This window comes from Nilaparvata lugens, chromosome 7 (genome assembly GCF_014356525.2).
Source record: "Nilaparvata lugens isolate BPH chromosome 7, ASM1435652v1, whole genome shotgun sequence".
NCBI lineage: Eukaryota > Metazoa > Arthropoda > Insecta > Hemiptera > Delphacidae > Nilaparvata > Nilaparvata lugens.
Genome location: NC_052510.1, coordinates 10,950,068 through 10,971,074, shown reverse-complemented (window position 1 = coordinate 10,971,074; position 21,007 = coordinate 10,950,068). Strand labels below are relative to the sequence as shown.

The 21,007-nt window shown below is 35.8% G+C and overlaps 1 protein-coding gene across 1 annotated transcript in view; it reads left to right on the top strand.

Annotated features, from left to right (window-relative positions):
* The window catches only part of LOC111056496 (trafficking protein particle complex subunit 10), a 42,072-nt gene that overhangs the window by 18,854 nt on the left and 2,211 nt on the right, over window positions 1–21,007 (top strand). The window contains exons 8-20 of the mRNA XM_039433667.1: window positions 1,019–1,207; window positions 2,650–2,882; window positions 3,403–3,509; window positions 4,339–4,615; window positions 6,123–6,257; window positions 6,805–6,931; window positions 8,347–8,562; window positions 9,931–10,116; window positions 11,044–11,274; window positions 13,418–13,585; window positions 14,889–15,066; window positions 17,268–17,408; window positions 18,827–18,936. Of these exons, the coding sequence (XP_039289601.1) occupies window positions 1,019–1,207; window positions 2,650–2,882; window positions 3,403–3,509; window positions 4,339–4,615; window positions 6,123–6,257; window positions 6,805–6,931; window positions 8,347–8,562; window positions 9,931–10,116; window positions 11,044–11,274; window positions 13,418–13,585; window positions 14,889–15,066; window positions 17,268–17,408; window positions 18,827–18,933 (2,295 nt within the window). The 3' untranslated portion in view covers window positions 18,934–18,936. The remainder of the gene's footprint in view (window positions 1–1,018; window positions 1,208–2,649; window positions 2,883–3,402; window positions 3,510–4,338; window positions 4,616–6,122; window positions 6,258–6,804; window positions 6,932–8,346; window positions 8,563–9,930; window positions 10,117–11,043; window positions 11,275–13,417; window positions 13,586–14,888; window positions 15,067–17,267; window positions 17,409–18,826; window positions 18,937–21,007) is intronic.

The following is a 21,007-nucleotide window of genomic DNA, read 5'->3' as shown; positions in this document are numbered from 1 at the left end:
CTCTCATAGGGCCGTTTGCATAGTGACAGTTTAAACTAAATTTCATTTTAAACTGGATTAAATCCGTAATTCAGTGATTCAGTTTTCTCCATCCATGACCAGCACTTGCTGGATAGATTCCGTTATTAGGTCAAACTTTAAAACACAAGATCGAGATGGGTGGCAGTTAAAGTGAATTTAAAAAACTCTGTATTGCCTCCTCATTCAGGGAGTAAAGCGGCAGATTCACAAGCTTTGCCCGAAGCACCCTCTCAAATATCTTCACTTCCTGCACACGGAGACTCACTGGCATCCTGTTGAATATTTTTAGTATCAAGTATCGTTTGTAATAATGTGTTTCATTTTGAGTTTAAGCCAACAGCAGATTAAATTCAGCTTAAGCTTTGACTGTGCAAACGGCCCATAGTCTGCCGTTCTTACACTCTCACTTTAAATCCTTAGTTTCAATAATGAAATTAACGTTTTGGTAGAGAGTTAGTGAGTTAGTGGGGAGGATATTTTTAATATTCTTTCCGAAGAATGGACATTGATATGTCCAAAGCTCCGCCAATTTATGTAGATGCATAACAATATAATTATTATCTATAGTTATTATATTACAAATCGCTTTTTCATATCATATACATTCCAATAATTATTTTCTTAGTCTATATTATGTAAATTCATCTATAATTTTGCTGTATTGTAAGCTATTGTATATAAGTGTATAAGCCAGTATATATTGTAATCTACATAAATAAAGTACTCAATCAATCAATCAAACCCGGCCAAAACAGTAATAATAGACAGTAGTCATCAGTAATCGACGAGTTAACAAAAAATCGGTTTGTAATTTGGAACATAAACGATCTATGCCATGGGATTATCTTCTTATGCTATCTTTTCTCTATGGTAATACTAACTTATTCATTTGATGTTGAGTTGAACGAGCCTGGCAAGCTATGTGATGCACATATTCATATGTATTTGTCCATCAACCTATAATACTAATTTATTTTTTTTACTTGATGTTGTAAAGTTGAACGAGCTAGGCGAGCTGTGTGGCCTGATGCCTGGCTGTGAGCCGAGCAGTTCGCAACTGCACACAGTGGTGCTGCTATCTGCCGGCATCGGAGACACCCCCGCCACGCACCCTGCCGCACCCTCGCCCACTGACCACCTCAAGCAGGCGCTCTCCTCCAAGGATGCCTTCCGCAAACAATACTTGGTGAGCGCTACTAAATACCAGTCGGATATTTACAGCTGTTGATAAAGATTCTGTGCTGAAATCCACGCATGTTAGGGTGTGATCACATTGAATCCGTATATGTGCAAGTGCAAGCTTGGTTATGTATGATCAAGCGTGCAGATGAGAAACAAAATATGGGGAGAGCAATAGGAACACTCACACTGAACGCGTGCACTTGCTGGTTGCGTTCAGTGTGAGCAGCTACATGCAAGTCACATCAGTGTTTCAATGGTACTTTTCGAATTTTGTTTTTTTCGGCTCATGCATGATCTGACTTGCACTTGCACATAACACATTCAATGTGATCAATCCCTAAGGTTTGGTTGCCCAGTAATCAGTTACTAGAATCGTTTTGATTAATTTGTGATTGGTTCAACCCAATGTACCTAGAATACATTGAATCTATTCTAGGTACCTTGGTTCAACCCATTTATTCATTTTTCAAGATTACAAAGTATCAAAGTTCCATTCCAGTACCAAAGTATTTTCGTACAATTTCAGATTAGAATTTCTGTTGTAATCTCATATAAATATATGTGACGCTTCCAATGTTGTCAAGTGCAGCTAAGCACTTGCACTTTTTCCACTAACTAACTTTTAATAATTTTTCCACTTCCCTTTTCATCCCTTTTTCTCTAGTTCTTTTATCACTTCTCTTAGAACCATATGTAATACGTAGGTTATATGTTGTTATTTTATGTGGTTATGATTGATCTTATTGAATAATCAAAATTCAGTTTTATCATTTACCTTTAACATTATTCTTTTCTTTCTCAAAGTAGCTATTATACTATTTTTCTTGTCTGTTTTTCACATGTACCATTTTAAACATTCTCTTTTATTACTTTTCTAGTATTTATATATATCTATTTTTTGTAATAATTTTTAATAATGTATTTCCTGTATTCATGAGTGCGTTTAGGCTGTTATGCCTGTTGCACTCCTAGATTTTTGTAAGAATAAATAAATAAAATAAAATAAATAAGTGTATGCAATTTGTTGAATAGAATTATCTGATTTAGTAAATTTTATCTATAATGATAATAAACATTCGTACAGAAGTACAATTTGCTTGGTAACTGAACTTGTTCTGCTATTTTCCTTTTTGTAAGAATCGTTTAACACGGTCCTTTAATGTAATGAATAAGCAGACATTCTTTTTGAATGATGCTTTGAAGAAAAATTACTGATGGGCACTCTGTAATATGCTTAGGCCCGGTTGCACAAAAGCCTGTTAAATTTCAATCATGATTAAATGCCACGAGACCCAATCAGAGAGAACTTTTTTTTGAAGTTCTGGTTTTCTCAAATCATCTTCATGCCACAATAACACAAACGAACATATTTCTTTACACTATCAAATTTTTCTTTTTTCTCACAAATAAAAGTTTTCCAATCATCATGATTTTTTCTGGTTGCAGGAACTGTCTGAACTGGCAATGGGCACGTACAAGCACATTGGGCGCACGCGATCGGCCAATCTGATTGGGCGCGAACTGTCCGCCTTCCACTGGCGCCTGGGTGACCTGACCGCGGCCGCCACCTTCCTAGTCATCGCACTGCGCTGCTACCAGGACGACAACTGGCCGCAGCTAGTGGCGCACACCCGTCTGCAGCTGGCCGACTGCTATCGGCAGATGCCCGATCACGAGAGGTCAGTACAGTACTCAAACATTTGGAGTACTATTCTCAATAATTAATTGTTATTGTATACTAGCGATTGCTCGTACGTCTATAAATTCAACCATAATTAAATAACATAATCTAACTTGAACCATAACACAAGGTGTCGCAAAATAGCCATAACACAAGGTGTCGCAAAATAACGGGAACTTCTAAAAAAACTCGGAACTTCTCGGGAAATGAAGATCAAGTCTTCAAGAAATATCAAGTTTGATGATATTTTCTAGTAATCAATCTTCTCACTAAATCTTATTACCATATTATTGTATAGTATACTTATTTTTTGGAACAACGCCGATTTATGTAATTACATTTAGACTAAAATGTAACATCTGAATTCAAATTCTATTCAATCTTCATTTTGATTAATGATTCTTCATACTAAATATTTTCAGTGTATAATCAGTGTTTTGAATCAGTGTATAAGCCAGCATATATAGTAAGTAACTTACATGAATAAGCAAATCCAATCGAAATCTCTTGATTTTCAGGTTAACCAAAATGTGTTGTTGCATTGCAAGTTCGAAAAATCTTGATGAATCTGTAAGGTTATCCCATTTCGAAGAAGCTCAATCAACTCTCAGGGAAGTGAAACCAGGTATGCATTCCACAATGGTATACAGCATTCCACAATGGTATACAGCATTCCACAATGCTGTATATATTCATGATTTGCAAAACAAAGTTGCAGTAAATGTTTACTGTAACGTGACTAGTTTCATTGAAACACTTTTTCGAAGTTGACTGATTTGTTAAATAGTTGATTATTAAGCTTCAAATCCATCATTCTTCAATGATAAACTATTTATCACTTTATATTCATTCTACTAATGAGCACTTACTGCACTATTCTGTTATCTAAACACAGACATGCAGTCAATTATTCTATTAAATTCTAACGATTTAGTATAATTAATGACTACAGACCTTACTAATGAACGAGTTTTTGACTTACTGACTGCATACCTTATAAATGAACGAGTTTTTTCAATTCAAATATTTTTTACTCCTTCGAGTAAAACTCAATAAACTCAATATTACGGAATTCCTCAACAAAGACTAAACGTGCGTCTGGAGGAGAGTTCCATAGACAACACAAGCAGTCACAACATAATATAATTATAATAAAAAAGATAAGCTTCAGAATAAAATAATGATAATAATGGATTCAATACAAATTCAAATAATAGTAAAATAAGAAATAAACTATAATACTTAATTAAGAAATAAAAGATAGAAAAATAATATTAACTAAAATTTAGGATTGTATGAAATTATAACAGATTGTATGTACTACTTATTAGTTTATGTACTTACTGACTGCAGACCTTACTAATAAACTAGTTTATGTACTTACTAACTGCAGTCCTTATTAATTAACGAGTTGATGAAATGATTGATTGATTTTTTATTTGAATGACTTCCAGATCCGCACTGGTTGGCTGACCTGGGAGACAGTTTCAGTCTAGTCAGCGTGGGTGTTCAGGTGGTGGAGGAGGCCCTATCAATAGACGCCTCCCTGGAGGTGGTGAGCAGTCTGCCGGCAGCGGTTGTGTGCAGCCGCATCGCGCTATCGGTAGAGCCGCTCACCGCGGTTCCGCCTCCCGCGCGCAAACACAGTAAAGCGACAGAGCGGCAAAATGGTGCGGCAACCGCGAAGCAGAACAAGAGTGAACTGGATCGCTGCGATAAGCAGCTGGTCAAGTGAGTTTGACAACAATTTATTCTGATGAAGAAAATGTGAAAACTCAAAGCTGCTTGTAGATATAGAAAGTGAAGAAGGAAGTTCCGCTAAAGCCGTGTCCACACTGAACAAATTTTTGACATACATGTTCGGCAAACATGTTTGTTTAGGGGCTCAGGGGCAAACATTCTAAAAAGTTTGGACAATCATTGTTTGTCAATCAAAAAATTACTGTTTTTCCAAATATTTTCAGTGTTTGTTTGTCAAACAATAAAATTTGCCCAAACTGTTTCAACAAACATGTTTGTCGAACATTTGTTCAGTGTGAACACGGCTTAACACTTCACATTTCTTGTTCAAGAATCCTCATTGAGAATAATATTATTGACAAGTTATAACAATTTTGACTTTAATAATGTTGTTAGAAAACCGAAAAAAACACTTGAAAGCCACAGTGTATTCCTATTGTTGTATGCAGCCAGATTTCAAAGAAAGCCTGTGAGCTAATTGTGTGAGACGCTGAAAGATAAAAAAAGAGAGCCTAGTTAATTTTGATAGAATTAGCATGAAAACTCAGCAACAGTGAGCTCCTATTCTCATGAGAAATTACATTGATCACGAAGGCCCGTGCTGCCAACTGAGGTTTGCACGGACTATAGTTGGGTGGGTTAATTACCATAAACTCTAGTCTTTATAAGGTGGAAATACATTAACCTTCCGGCAGTCGCGCTGTTGTAAAAAGTACAACAGAGTCAGTTTTTTTGCTGCACAAAACTATTGAATGGGGTGGTGTCAGTGAATGAGTCGCCTATGCATTCCAAAACTGTCCCCCATCACTCCACTGAGTTGCAGTATCAACCGAGCAATGGTTCAGTCTTTAGGTGCCATTTAGTCGCGGCAGTGCATAAGTCGCACTGTGCATAAGATAGGGAAAGACTGTATACGTGTACTGTAACGAACCAATAACACAGACTTGATGGCTTTGCTTGATGTACCTTATTGGGCTATGAAATAGTAATCATCCAAATGTTCATAGGCGTGAAATAATACAAGAAGCTGGAGAAAGTAATTATTCAATTAATTAATGTGTTTTGACAGTAAACAGAGTACATAACACTTGGAAAATTGGATGTTGTACAAAATACAACACATGACTGCTCGTGTGATTAAGAAGGGCGCGACTACCGGAAGGTTAACTCAGTATATTGTGTAATCAGCTAGATATCTAGAAATTTTCATCATATCTCATAACTAATCGAATTGAATGATAACATCGATAATACAGCTATAGTCGTAATCCACTCTCCTTTGTTTTCAAATCCAAATTACCGTCGTATTTCTTTATGAAATACAATAGTATAACTATTCACAAGAGCAAGATTGAAGAGCTATTAACAAGATTGAAGTACAACAGCTAATACAACAGTATTGAAGTGGCCTCATCTCATTCTCGTATTTGATAATGCCTGTACTTAATTATTAAGGAGGAAATAATAAAATTCATTATCACTGAACATGTTTTTGCAGGGGAAACCGTGAGGATGTGAGGCCTGTTAATCCGCTGTTGACAAGGCTGAACATCACTGAGAGGCTGGACTTGCAGGAGGACAAGAGTCTAGCAGCTGCCAATGTTGTCTGTAAAAACTCAAAACAATGTTTAAGGTAAAGAATAAATAATATTCAATCGTTTTGAAAAATATTCCAGCAAAATGCATTCTGATTTGCAACTGATCAAAGTGTCTCGAGACTTCTATGAATGAGTGTTCAATCACAAATAAATTAATCTTAATTTTTATGTATGTATTTTAGTCAAGTGCAGTAGCATATACTTATATTTATAAATATAAAGAAAATAAAAATCTCAGTACCCTTTTTCTTAAATATTTATTTTTTGTAAAGCTTTTTTGTATTTTGTTTTTGACAAATAAAATTCATTCATTCGAATAAAGTGTTGCACTGACTGAGCGAATGAGTGTAATCACTGACTTTATAACATTAGTTCCACTATAGGTCTCCTGGCTACTAGAAATAGATGTTAGTTGCTATTATCAGCAATATTTCTGCATATTATACCCATTTCTGTACGAATAAGTTTATTATTAATGGACATACTAGTATCAGTAATGAATTACTCAGGACTCTTACGCTAATATCCTGCATTAGGGCCTGTGCATTTTAAAAATTGATAGAACTTTTAATTCAATTGCAGGAGACAGGATAGTCAAGGAAGGTGCCGTAAACCTTCAACAGTCAACCGTGGAGATTTCTCTCGGACAATCTCTGCAGAAAATATTACGCTTCAACCTGGTCACAACAATGTCTCTCTCAAAGCCAAGGTAAGAAAATCAAATCTATCGTAAACCTATTGAGGAATTGTTGACTTCAAATTGGGTTCAAAACTCTTGTGTTTATAAGATGTAGAAATCTGAAGTTATTGAAACATAATCTATAATCAGTGTGTAGATGTATAAACCTGAAGTTATAGAAACATCATCTATAATTTTATATCATTATCTAGGCCTATAACGATGTACCTCTCTTTTGCTATCTTCGTTAGCAAGTACAGTAGTATTCTCACATTTTTCCAATATGCTTTGCATATTTTTACATTTGCTACAGTTACCTAGTTAGTAATTAATAAATAGAGAAAATATAGCGGAAGCTGTCTTGTATCCATTTACTGTCTAAAAAAGAGAAAATAGTAGAGGAGAAAGTGCATAGAGGAGTAGATAGTTGGAGAGGCTTGACATTTAGGTAGAGGAGTGGGTAGCTAGAAAGGCTATAGTGAGGTCTATGTTATAATGGCAGTGGAGAAAAACGTTGCCGAGCCTCTGTTTTGTCAATGCCTTCTATAGACGGTAGCTGATACAGGTTTATTGATGTAATATTAATAGTTCATTCTCGTTTAAAATAATCAATTATATTTTATTAAGAAATAAATTATATTTTTCAATAATTTCATAATTAAGATGAAATATTTTATTAAATTATTAATTATTCTACATTGTTAAAAGACGATCTGGAAACAGAACAAAGCGAGAAAGAGATAGCGCTATCCGCTTTGTTAAATGAAAGACAAGGATAGCAATACCATTGCTTATCAAACACTGCCATTATAACGTAGACCTCACTATAGCTATCTCTGTTGTCTAATTCCAACAGGGATGCTAGTCTCTCTAGCTAATTACTCCTCTAATTAAGTCTCTCCAACTAGTTCTGTTGCCTATATAAATGGCGCACGTTGTAGTTGGCGGTTGAGTTCTGCTGCCCCTCTGAAGGCCTCATCCATAACACAATCAGCCAATCGGAAAGCTTTTTGTTATGCCGACTGAAAAACTCTGAACCACGAAGCGTTCCAAGATTGAAAATGAAGAATAACAATAATTAAAGGCTAAACGAAACTTTCATTGAGGAAAAATACAATTTGAAGTAATGAACACTGTATTCACTGTAAACAAGACAGCTGAAAATGTGGCTGGTGAAACTGCGAAACCAGGCTCTGTTATAAATATATAATGAAAGAATGAATTTATTTATTTTCCAAAAACAAAATACAAAAAGAGCTTTACAAAAAATATATGCTACTGTACTAAACTAAAGTACATGATAAAATTCAGGAACTGCTAATTTATTTAATTAGAAATAATGACATTATTTTATTAAATAATAAAACGTGGTTGGCAATTTCTATTTGTGGTTTTAACTATGAAAAATATCACAACTATAATGTTTGTTTTTTCTGTCTACGCAGGCGCAGGAAGTTGGCTACTTCCGCCTGTCACAGCTGAGCTTGCTGTTGGAGGGAGGTGGCCTTGAGTTCGTGTCACCGCCCATCTCACCCCGCCTGTGCTACCAGGTGACAGGCGCCGCCCCCTCAGTCACCATCCACAGCAGCGAGGCGCTCGTAGCAGGGCCCAAGCACAGCATCACGCTCATCATCAACACCGCCTCCTATGTGCTGCAAGAGGTGCGTGTTTCTCTGCCGTAGAACGTAGTTGGTAGATATGTATTCAATGTTTTATACGGGACTTCCAGTGATGCTCTTTCTACAGATATAAAAATACATGTATAGGTTTTTCTTCCACGAGGAGAAAGCTCTCTGATTGGCTAGTTGGTAGATACGTATTCAATGTATTATACGGGGCTACCAGTGATGCTCTTTCTGCAGATATAAAAGTACATGTATCTGGTTTTCTCCCATGATGAGAAAGCTCTCTGATTGGCTGGCTCTCGATCAGCCAGCTTCCCGAATCAGCTGATTCCCGAACGTCAACCCAATCAGCCAATCGTAGAGCTTACTGTCCTGCCGACTCGTTTGAGAAACTCCTGATAAAAGGCTCGTGCGACTTCGCCTCAATGGATCATTACTTCCAGGTCCTAAAATTGAATACACAATATTCACACTTGGGCTCAACTCACACTTACGCGACTCAGGTCGAGAAGAGACTCGACTCTAATCGAGAGCATGTATTTCAAAATAGTGACACTCAGACCAGTCGATTCTAGTCTCCGCGACGTCACCATTTGAAAACACATGCTCTCGACTAGAGTCGAGTCACTTCTCGACCTGAGTCGCGTTAGTGTGAGTTGAGCCTAAGTGTGAATATTGTGTATTCAGTTTTAAGGCTCAATTACAGTAAATGTACAGTATTTTATTGAATACACAGTATCACATTCTTCCAGACATTTATGTAGGTTGTGATTATGAGTTTGTATAATAATGTTGATGAATACCATGAGGTTTGAATCAAATCTTTTGTAGTATAATACAGTAGAGCACTGACTACCCGGACATCGGTAATCCGGTTAACGGTTATCTTGACGTCCGCTGGGTAAAAAAATTGAAATCCTCTAAAAAACAATCAAGGTGCAGTACAATATTCTAATAAATTGAATATTTGAGTTACTGTACCTTATTGAATTACACAACATGATGTATATTTTAACTAGAATGTGAATGGAAAATGGATGGATGAATGGATGTGAATGGACAACACGTACTAGGCTTATAAGCCTGTGGTACTTTTCTGTTAGTTGTGTAATTCTGAATGATTAAATAAATAAATACTGCTGAGTACTGTGGACCAGAATGCAAAGTTTCAACTTCGTCTACACTTACGAGCTAAAATCGAATTGAAATTAGAGGGTCGAGAACTAAGGGGTAAAATTAAGGGTAAACTAAGGGTCGAAAATAAGGGTAAAATCGAATTGAAATTGATTAACCTGATTATCATTTATCCAGACACTGTTATGCACCAATTTGTCTGTATAATCGGTGCTCTCCTGGAATTCGTTAGGAAAATATTGTAATACAATTTTTATCCGTTTTTTTCAGAAGAGTAGTATCTTCCTGCGTTCGACAGCCGGCTCAACTCTGCAGTGGAAGGAGAGCGACTCGGCAATGGAAAGGCATCTGGAAATCCCTCTTCCAGCCTTTCAACCGTTCTCGACGCTCACCTTCCCGCTCATAGTGCAAGCTCATCTTCCGCCTCAGAAAGTCAACAACAGCATCGAGCACATTGTCAGTACAAGTCACAAGCAATCGAATTCAAATTCATTTATTAGCAATTTAATAAAATAAATATTATCAATTACAATATGGTACTACCGGCTAATAACTACTTGTGCACCGGCAGTGAGTTCGAACAACTATGATAAACCTATCAAAAGGAAAAGAAAAATAGAGCTTATTATAAACAACTAAGTAGAACTACGGCAAAATAGTTAACATCCCTAAATAAATTGAAAATATATTTATTCTTGCATTGTACAAGTACATAAAAACAGTGCTGAAACAAGCAAACAAAAATAACAATAACCTAACAGCCAAAGCAATAAAATAAGATACGCATGGCAATATCGCTTTGCCTTTTGTAATGTTCTATGACAAACCCAATAGAGATTGATATAATAATTTACACTATGCACAGAGATGTCGTGGAATTTCTCCATATTAAGGTGAAATAAGAAAGATATTGTCAACTCTACATCATTTATATGAGCCAGGCTAAAGTTTCAATGCACTTGAGACATCATCATCAGTGATATTTGTTAGTTAGACTTTAACAAAAAAAGTTTTTGGTTAAGTCTCTTTTGGTTTTATAGTATAACCAAAAACGACCACTGATTATGATGCCTCAAGTGCATTGAAACTTTAGTTTGGCTCATATAAATGATGTGGAGTTGACAATATTTTTCTTATTTCACCTTAGTGAAATAATGGGCCCGAACGTTCCCATTTCCAATTTATACTATAGTCTAAATTGACCTTTGAATTTACCTTTCAGAAGAACAATTCACACTTCAAAGCTCAAACAAGCAAGTTTTGAATTTAATGGTTATTTTGAGACCTGGTTTCTAGGACACTTACTAAATCTAATTGACCATTAACCCTATAGACAACATCAGTCACAACACACCTGTATTGCTAATTTCTCGATGATTTCAGATAAGCGTGCGCTGTCCATGGGGCGAGGAAGAGAAGCAGATCCCGCTGCAGTTCCAGCCGCCGCTGACGTCAGTCTGCCGTCTGCACACGGCCTGCATGCACAAGTTCCTGCACGTCTGCATCACAGGCCTCAACTCGCAGCCCCTCCACCTCACTCGCCCCACCCTCACGATCGTGTCGCATCCACACGTGCGTCTCGAGTCGCTCATACCTGCCCAGCCGCAGTCTATTGTGAGTAATGTAGCTTACAGCCTTATGAACTCCATCAATTGTAAATAAAAACGAGTATTGCAATCAAAGTTGCTTACAGCAGTAATATTTATTGTATCAATTGTAAAACTAAAGGTCCATAGTGTGCGCTCATAGAGAGCGGTCAGGCTTTTCGAGTTTGGCGTTCTTGGAACTGAACTCATGGAAACTGAAGTTGACTATTCAATAAGTACGAGGAAGAGATTAGATGAGATTTCTCTATTCATGTATGTTACAATATTTACTGACCTATATACTAATTCACTTTAAATGACAGTATTGCTAATTATTCAACGAATTTTACAAATTATGGAATATTAATTAATGATAATAAAGATTGAATGGAATTTGAATAACGATAGTATAATTTTTATTCATGATTTTTATCGCACGTAGTTAAAGACTAATAAGCTATTCTTTTTTGACCTAAATTGATAAGAATATTGTGATTGATTCAATTTAGTTTAGAAGTATTTTTTCTAATTTAAAAATGATTTTTGTGTGCTTTGAATTGTAAATTGAGTGTGCAATTGATGAATGTTAAGTGACACATAACCAAGCTACATTTGGACTGTTGTATAAATTAGAATTGGAACCGTTTTGGGCTTATAAGCCTGTGGTACTTTTCTGTAAGTTGTGTAATTATTCTGAATGATTAAATAAATAAATAAATATTGTTTGTGAAGGTAAAACCCATTGGTCAAGTCTTTTATATTGGTTTCAAGTTTTTATTGGGCCAGTTAAACATAGAAGTTACATAAAGCCAAGTCACACTAAAGAAACATACAATAAATTTCACAGGAAAAATACATACAATAGACAATAATAAATTAATAAAACAGATTAGTTAAAGCAAATTTACAATTAGATCAGATAATTTAGTGGTCTCCTGTACTTGGGTATTAATTGACAAAAAAGCATTATATTAAATTGTGATCAGCAGTAATGAATTCCTCTACTTAGTAAAATGGTTCACAATCAACCAGGATCTAAGTACTTGGAGAAAACGTTTATTTGGCAATGATCAAAGTTGTGTTTTTTATGGCTCTAAATTTTGTAAAATTACTTAGAAGTTTTCCAATTAATGGTGATATTTTTGTTTTTTATTCTGTTTTTAACCGTCAAAATTTAAAAATCTTAGTTTACGTTGTTTTTGAGTGAAAATAGACTAAATTTTAGTAAAGTGTAATCATAACCCTATTTTGAACTTTTAAAATGATATCTGAATTTGAGAGAGAAATAGTAAAAGGTGTATCCTTAGTTTTTCTCTCCCAATCAGTGCTTCTTTGTAAAAAATATAAATAAAAAAAAAATCTAACTTGAGTTGGTAGCAAGTTATGGAATTTGTAGCCTATCACAGGGTAGCTCGACTTGGACTTTTCAAGTCTGCATCTTGGTATATATATACTCTTAGATCTCTGCATCTTGGATTTCACTAATTACTGCCGCCACTCCCAGGTCGCGGTGGAGATCAGAGTTCCTGAAGTACCAAGGAACGTCTACACGTCTCCTGAGTACCTTATTCTGGAAGCGCTGGATGATTTCGATATTGGATGGCCGGGTGCAGCTCCAGAGTTGAATTCCGTAGGTCCACACCGGCTTGAGAATCTGCTTGTAGAGAAGCAATTTGTTATGAATCGACAACTTCCATGTCCTCCAAAGTAGCCAGTGCATTTTCTTGAATTTGATGCCAAGTTGTTCTCTTTCCTTCTTCACATGTTCCTTCCATCTAAGCTCGACATCCAGCGTCATGCCTAGATACTTTGCAGTGTTGGAGTAGGGTACAATATTCCAATTGAGTGCTAAGGAGATATATTGAACTCTTTTGTTTGTAACGTGAACTTGAACTGACTTGGCTTCATTCAATTTTATAAACCAGTGATTTGTCCAAACATTGATTCTGTTGACTGGCATCTGCAATTTCTCTGTAGAATCCACAACAGTTTCACCAACTGATAAAACTGATGTGTCATTAAATATAATATTGTAATTCATAAATCGACAGTGTTTCAAAAATAAGAGAGATAAATTTTCATGGGAGAGGAATAATAGAATAGATATATTTCGTTTCATATTTATATCCCTTGAACTCTTTCTCATCATATCTTTAATTACTTGTTTGTAGGTGTTAGCTTCCGAGCAAAAGATCGGTTTCATGTGGGAATTGGATCCGAATTGCTTTGAGGACACGCCTCCTTTGAAAACGGAATTCTCAGTCAGCTACAGCACTTCATCCGAGGAGTCTGCCGAAACCAATGTCTACAAATGTCCGTTTGACATCATCAACTACAAGGTAGTTTCATCAACTATTCTAATCGTGAACATTTTGTAAAAACATTAGATTCTTAGATTCTTGACTATGATATTATAAACTTATTACATAATGATAGGATTAAAAATGAAATTGTTGAAATTGGTGAAGAACTTAATCTTACTCAGGCCGGGGTTTCACCAGGAACTAAACTTGTCGTTAGAGGAAGCGTAAACTCCGAATAGCCCTTAACTGAGAAAATCGGGTTTCACCACACGCCGTTAGAGCTAATGAGCCGTTATAGAGTTAACCGGCCAAATTTGGTCAGTCAACATCTGTAATCTGTCGTCAAGAAAAAAATGGCGGCGTTCCGATTACTGTCATGTTAGAAGTAGATTGTGGAGGTTATGTCTAATTATTTATTCGTGGTTTTTACGATTATTTTTTATTAGATTAATTCGTTGTCTCAATATGAAAAGGCCAAATAATGCTAGAAGAGCATACGAGTTGGCATTTGAGAGTGGCAGTGATGATTTGGTTCGCCGACCTAGATGGATAAGAGAAAGGGTTGATGCTTTTAATAATTTGGACGAAATCGACTTATTTTTCAATAAGATTGACAAGATGCGTTCTTTCACTGTTTGTGAATGTTAGGGCCTTCTTTTGATAGCTTTAGGCAACACAATATTGACAGAATGGCTAGAAGACATCCTGTGAAATTTAAAATTTTACTTATTTACAAAAAAAAACCAATCAATAGAACAATTATTAATACACTGCAGCATAAATTAAATTTAATAAACCATACAACTAAAAAACTACAATATAATTATTATTAATTACTAAAATTTGTAGACTAATCTCCACTCATTTTGGTAAACAAAACTTGTGATTTTGGAATCTGGTTGGATTTTCTAGGTTAGGTTTTACATGTTTACAACATGAAACAAGTGTCATAGCGGCTCACTGCCACCCTGATCCACTCTAATCTGTCGTTTCTTAACGTAACATGAGTTTTGGAGAAATCAAATTTCTTAATCTTTCGTTTGAGTCATCAGTTAGTGTTAGCTGGAGATTACTAAGCGAAGCGTTAACGTGAATTTGGTGAAACTCACCCCTAATCTCTGAACTAAAAAGTTGAACTGAAATTCTAGTTTGAACAATCAGCTGACTCAATTGACCACATTATAATAAATGAGACCATAAACTGATTAAACGGGATTAAAAGTTGAACCAACTTTGTAGAAAGCGATGAATAGTTTATGGTTTAAATGACAATTATTATTCAAAGCATTAACTATGGAGCTACTTTCAACTTACTGACAGTTCATATTTTGATTTTCAGACGCTGTTCGTGGTGGAGTCGCGAGTGGAGCCGACCAAAGGCAACGAGTTCTGTCGCGCTAGCACGCTGTGTCACCTTCAGCTGGCAGTACAGCGAGTGAACGCCAGTGCCGACACCAGCCTCATGTACGAGGTGCTTGCCGATCAGACCATGTGGGCTGTGTGCGGGCGTACTGCAGGTAATGAGAATCAAATCCAGCGCAAATGGCGCAGACCGCAGACTGTTCGCAGAGCATGCACGAGATTTTGTCACTATCCTATATCATTAAACGTGCAATTTCTGTTTATATGTTTAGATGTTTGGATGTTCAGATGTTTATATGTTTGTACTTCACCGAATCTCGAAAACGGCTCAAACGATTCTCACGAAATTCAGAAAATAGTAGGTTTATAATATAAAAATTCGATTGCACTAGGTCTCATCCCTGGGAAAACTCGCTGAAGGACATTAAAAGGATAATTATTATTCATCCTTGGAAAAACAGCTGATAATTATTATTTCGTCGTCTGTTGATGATGGAAGTGAGTGAGCGAGTTCATGTTTGTGGGACGGTGTCAAAATTATTACTCAGCTGTTGAACTTTTGTAATCATTCAATCAGGTACTTAGTGCCGGTTGCAAATAAGCCGGGTTATTTTCAATCCTGATTAATCCCAGTAGATCCATCTTTTTGAAATGGTCTTCTCTGATTTGGCTCACGTGAAATTAATCAGGATTAAAATTTAACCAGCTTTTGTGCAACCGGGCCTTTGTGAGGGAAATTTTTGCATTCCTCTGGGAATTTTTTATGCTTTTGTACTCCAGAGCGAAGCTCGGTCCCCGATATTAGGGTCTTATGCTCTTCAATCAACGATTGATTTGATTAACTTTTGAATAGATATAGCTCAATTTGATTAGTTGTAAGTAAATGCATGTGATTATTCAAATAATGTGTTTGAATAGTTTGAAGAATTGAACATGTTGGATTGGGTATTCTTTTAGGATAGTTTTAATGATGAAGAACGGTTCGATTGAAGTCACTTTAATGTTAACTTGTTGCTCTCCGGGTCATGCTGATTGAATTCATAGCAATTAGCATTGACTGTCCGCAGAGGGTAGCACTTAAAACGGTTCCAGAATTCGAGAAATGTACTTACACAGTATCTGAAGGATTGGAAAATTGAATGTTTAGTCATTCAGACGTGGATACATTGTCATACAACTGGAAACAAGATAGAGAGACAGAGTTCAAACTTATCTTTCATGTTGTTTTGATAAATTGTCTAAATGGAGGTCAAGTTATGTGTCTCTAAAGGTGCGTACAGATACACGCTCCGCGCACGCTCTGCAATCGCTCTACGCACGCTCCGCACTCGCTCCGTGATCGCTCCGATCATGAACGTTACGGGAGATGTTAGCTCTTCTCGCGTTCCACTCTTGCTCCCCGGTCGATCATCAATCGATCTGCTCGAGTGACGTTCGTTTGCGGAGCAGAGCGAAAGTCTGTACGCACCTTTATAATCTCTTCAAGATTTTACTTTTCGAAAAATTGAATTTAATTTCATCTCATAATTGAGATGAAATTAGTGAACTATTAATGATGACACATGATTAAATTGTAGTCAATGTACAATTGATTTAAATACAAATGAGAACTATATTGAAATTTATTAAAACGATTTAAATGTAATACTTGATGGCACAGACTAAACGGAACAGTTACAAAGACACAGATAACAATTTTGTCTGTTAAACTCAAATTTGATTACAAGACTTACTATTAAATTCAATATCACTACTGTACAATCAGCTGATAGTCAATCAACGGTCCATTAATTCACAGTAAACATAAACTTACAGAACAAACGTTACTCTTACTCACGAGATTAACAAACACTGACTTCCACAGATAAACTCACTTTTGAACTTCACCGAACTCAAATACCGCAAAAACAGAGTTCACTTGATCAAAGCACTACACGTTGACTGTCCCTTCACTCGCTGCTCGTATCCGTTCACTGTCAACTCAATACTCAACTCTGACTCACATGTCCAAGTTGTCCCTCTTTAATACTAGCTGCGAACTTGATAGACTATTCCAGAGACGTTCCCTTGTTTACCACCTGTCAATCAAGCTCCAAAGAATGTTCTCGAATTCTCCAGAAGTCCTAAACCTTCTACTGGTGAATAGGTGAGAGTGAGATGGAGTGAGAGGAACAGAGAGGGGGAGTGGCTGGCCGCATTCAGCTGGAGACAATGTGACTCCTGTCCCCTTGTTCCATCTTCTCGAACTTTCGCCCATTCCCCCTGCCCTGCACCTTCATGTCCCTGAGCCTATTTGTCACAATATTCTTACCTCACTATTTCCACCTCGCTAATTGTCAAATGTTTATTGTTTCAGGTGTTATAACCCTGGAAACAGGCGAACGGGATCGACATAGTGTTATGCTGGATGTAATGCCCCTAATCAACGGATATTTGCCACTGCCTCTAGTTCGCCTCTCCAAATACATTCCAGCTGATGCTAAACTCTCTAATAAAAGTGAGTATTCCACTCAGTTTAGCTGAATTTGTACGGCTAGGCGCACACCAGTTAGTCAAGACAAGACAAGACATGATCAGACACGTTTAGTCACAATACTTCACATTGTTGCTTATGACGCAACTCATACTGATTAGTCATTGCCATTAGACATGTCTTCATAAGCAACCAAATGAAGTATTGTGACTAAACGTGTCTGATCATGTCTTGTCTTGTCTTGACTAACTGGTGTGCGCCTAGCCTTAGGCTGGTCACACACCGATTAGTCAAGACAAGACTAGTCACGTTTAGTTACAATACTTCACATAGTTGCTTATGAAGACATGTCTAATTGCAATGACTAATCAGTGTTAGTTGACGCAACTCACACTGATCAGTCATTGCAATTAGACATGTCTTCATAAGCATCTATGTGAAGTATTGTGACTTAACGTGACTAGTCACAATACTTTGACATCAACTACTGAGTTGACGCAACTCACACTGATCAGTCATTGCAAATAGACATGTCTTCATAAGCAACAATGTGAAGTATTGTGACTAAACGTGTCTTGTCTTGTCTTGACTAACTGGTGTGCGCCTAGCTTTATACATTGCAGTACTAAGATTGTTCTAGAAAAGACAGAAAGTTCCTTGTGGAAATCAATGAGGATATGCAGTTTCATCTGTTCTTTGTTTCATGCCTAATTTTCTTCGCCTCATGCATAGTTTTGTTGTATTCTTTGTTGTATAAGGCAAGTATGTTTGTGATCGTATGTTAAAACTCTAATTAATTAGGATGCTTAATTATGCTTAGCAAGATACATTGATTAATTGAGATTTATTCTACCTTTTTCTGTAGATTAAATTTCAAAATTTCATTCCGTCACTCAGATAAGCACTAAACAATTATTTCATCACTCATCGTATGTCTACTAAATTATGATACAATTAGTTAACGATATATTGTGACGAAATGTTGGAAAAATATGGTTATGTGAAAACAACGTCGCCAGTAGTTTTTCTACTTCATATAAGGATACGTATCAACCTTGTCCTATTAACATTCTTAACCTATCAATCTATTGTTATCTTTTAATCATTGATCCAAACAGAATACCAGTAATTGATTTCAGCTATTTACTTGGTTCCAACTTCAGTATTTTATATAAATAAATTACATTGATCGTTTGATTTTTTCAATTTTTACTTGAAATTGAGTTACTGAGTGACTAAGTAGTTAGTTAATTCTTGACGAACAAAATTTCATTTTTTAATAATAAACGAAATGAGTATTTTAGAAGCATTATTATTCTTGTTATTTGTGATTAGGTGGCTTTCATTACTCATCTAAGTTTTGTATGTGTGTTTGAACTCTGGAATTTGTAAAAAGCGATTTCTTATCAGTTCATTTTATGATGTAATTTCTTTCCCCGCAGCAATGAACCCAGACTCTCATCCCAGGCTGGAGCCTTTCAGTCCGGGTCAAGTGTACAATAGTAGTAAGGGAACTCAGGTCCATGTCATAGCTGCAGTAACTACGTAGCAGGTAGGCTTCACTCTCAAATAGGTTTCAATTTTATCAAATGTAACTTTTGATGGTTTACGGTGTGGTATTCTAATGAAGATTTTATTAGAAATTAAATCACTTTTAAATACTTCAATTACGACATAGCATTCAGATTTTTACAAATAAAAGCTATCTACTCACATTTGTGGAGCGCTTTTACTAGGTGTTTGCTCTTTCTCTGAGTGTTGAGGAAGGGGCTAGTGTCCGAAAGCGCTCCAAAAATGTGAGTTGAAGCTAATAGATTTTATTTATAAAAATCTGACTGCTATGTCGTAATTTACGTATTCAAACGTGATTATTAACAAGCTGTTCGTTGACCGAGCGAAGTGAGGTATAAGATTCAAGTCGACGGTTTGGCATTTCTCGTAATGTTTAAATGTTTGAATGTTTTTATGTTGCGCATTTACGGCGAAACGCGGTAATAGATTTTCATGAAATTTGACAGGTATGTTCCTTTTTAAATTGCGCGTCGACGTATATACAAGGTTTTTGGAAATTTTGCATTTCAAGGATAATATAAAAGGAAAAAGGAGCCTCCTTCATACGCCAATATTACCGTAAAAATCAGACTATAGAATTATTCATCATAAATCAGCTGTCTAGTGGACTATAATACTACCCGTTCAAAAACATCGAACATCTTGAAAATTGTATCTTTCCATCAACGTTGCAGACAGTTGCAGCCAGACCTGATAACAGCGCTCACACTCACATTCCGGGACGACACGTCACGGTACGATATAGGACAGAAAGCTCTATGTTTATTTAGGATTTTTTTCTCGAAATTTTTAATTGATAAATTATTTATTAATTTTTGAGAAAACATAACAACAGGTCAATGTAACTCACTGAGCGCGAGGTCTACTGTTCACAGAACTACTAGTAATAGAAAGAAACATTGATGAGAAATGATATCTTATTAACAATGTAGACAAAACATCCTGAATTTAATGAAATCCCATACAGCATATTGTTACAACAGTTCGTTTACAACTAAAAGCACACCACTGTATCACTCTACATGTCTCATACATAATAAACAGATGTTGGGATTTCTATTACGCATTGTACAATGGATGTTAACTTGATGTTTACCTAATTACTTAATTGTTTATGATTCTGCACCCCATGAGTTCATTATTGACCCCTTATACTAATAACCATAAAGCTAGGCGCACACCAGTTAGTCAAGACAAGACAAAACATGATCAGACACGTTTAGTCACAGTTCTTCACATTGTTGCTTATGACGCAACTCACAATGGTTAGTCATTGCAATTAGACATGTCTTCATAAGAAACCAAGTGAAGTATTGTGACTGAACGTGTCTGATCATGTCTTGTCTTGACTAACTGGTCTGCGCCTAGCCTAAAACCGAATATATTTTCACATATTTGAGCATAAATTTAAATGATATTGTTGTTGGTTATTAGAAACCTCCAAAGAAAATGGCTATCACTGACGCAATATTGTTCATTTCGTTGGTGATTTCTATTCACAAGATCCAATTTATACTACTCGAGCTACAATATGTATAAGAATGACAGTATTTTGTCATTTTTGCAAATTTTCCTTCCATTCTTGATTGTGATATTCATCTTAGGAAAATATATGTATTTATTTATTCAATGGTACACAAAACATAATTCATTAAAATGACCATTTTTATTCATATATTTATTATCTTTGTCTTTATTAAGAAAACGTATTATGAAAATTATGATTAGTCAATATAAATAAAAATAAAGATTCAAGAACCCTTTTTTAAAATTGTTTACTCACAACATGTTTCGGCTATGATGCTATGATGCTATCAAGTAATTGAAAAATAAATAATTAATAGCCGAAACTTGTTGTGAGTAAACAATTTAAAAAAGGGTACTTGGATCTTTAATTTTATTTATATTAAAGAGTAGCTCTAACTAAAAAAGGCAACGATTGATCAACTATTATATATTTGTGAATTATTATATGTTATGAAAATAAATAGTTCCTAAGAATTGCTGCATATTTTAGCTTAACATCGTGATGTGTAGTATTTAATAGACTC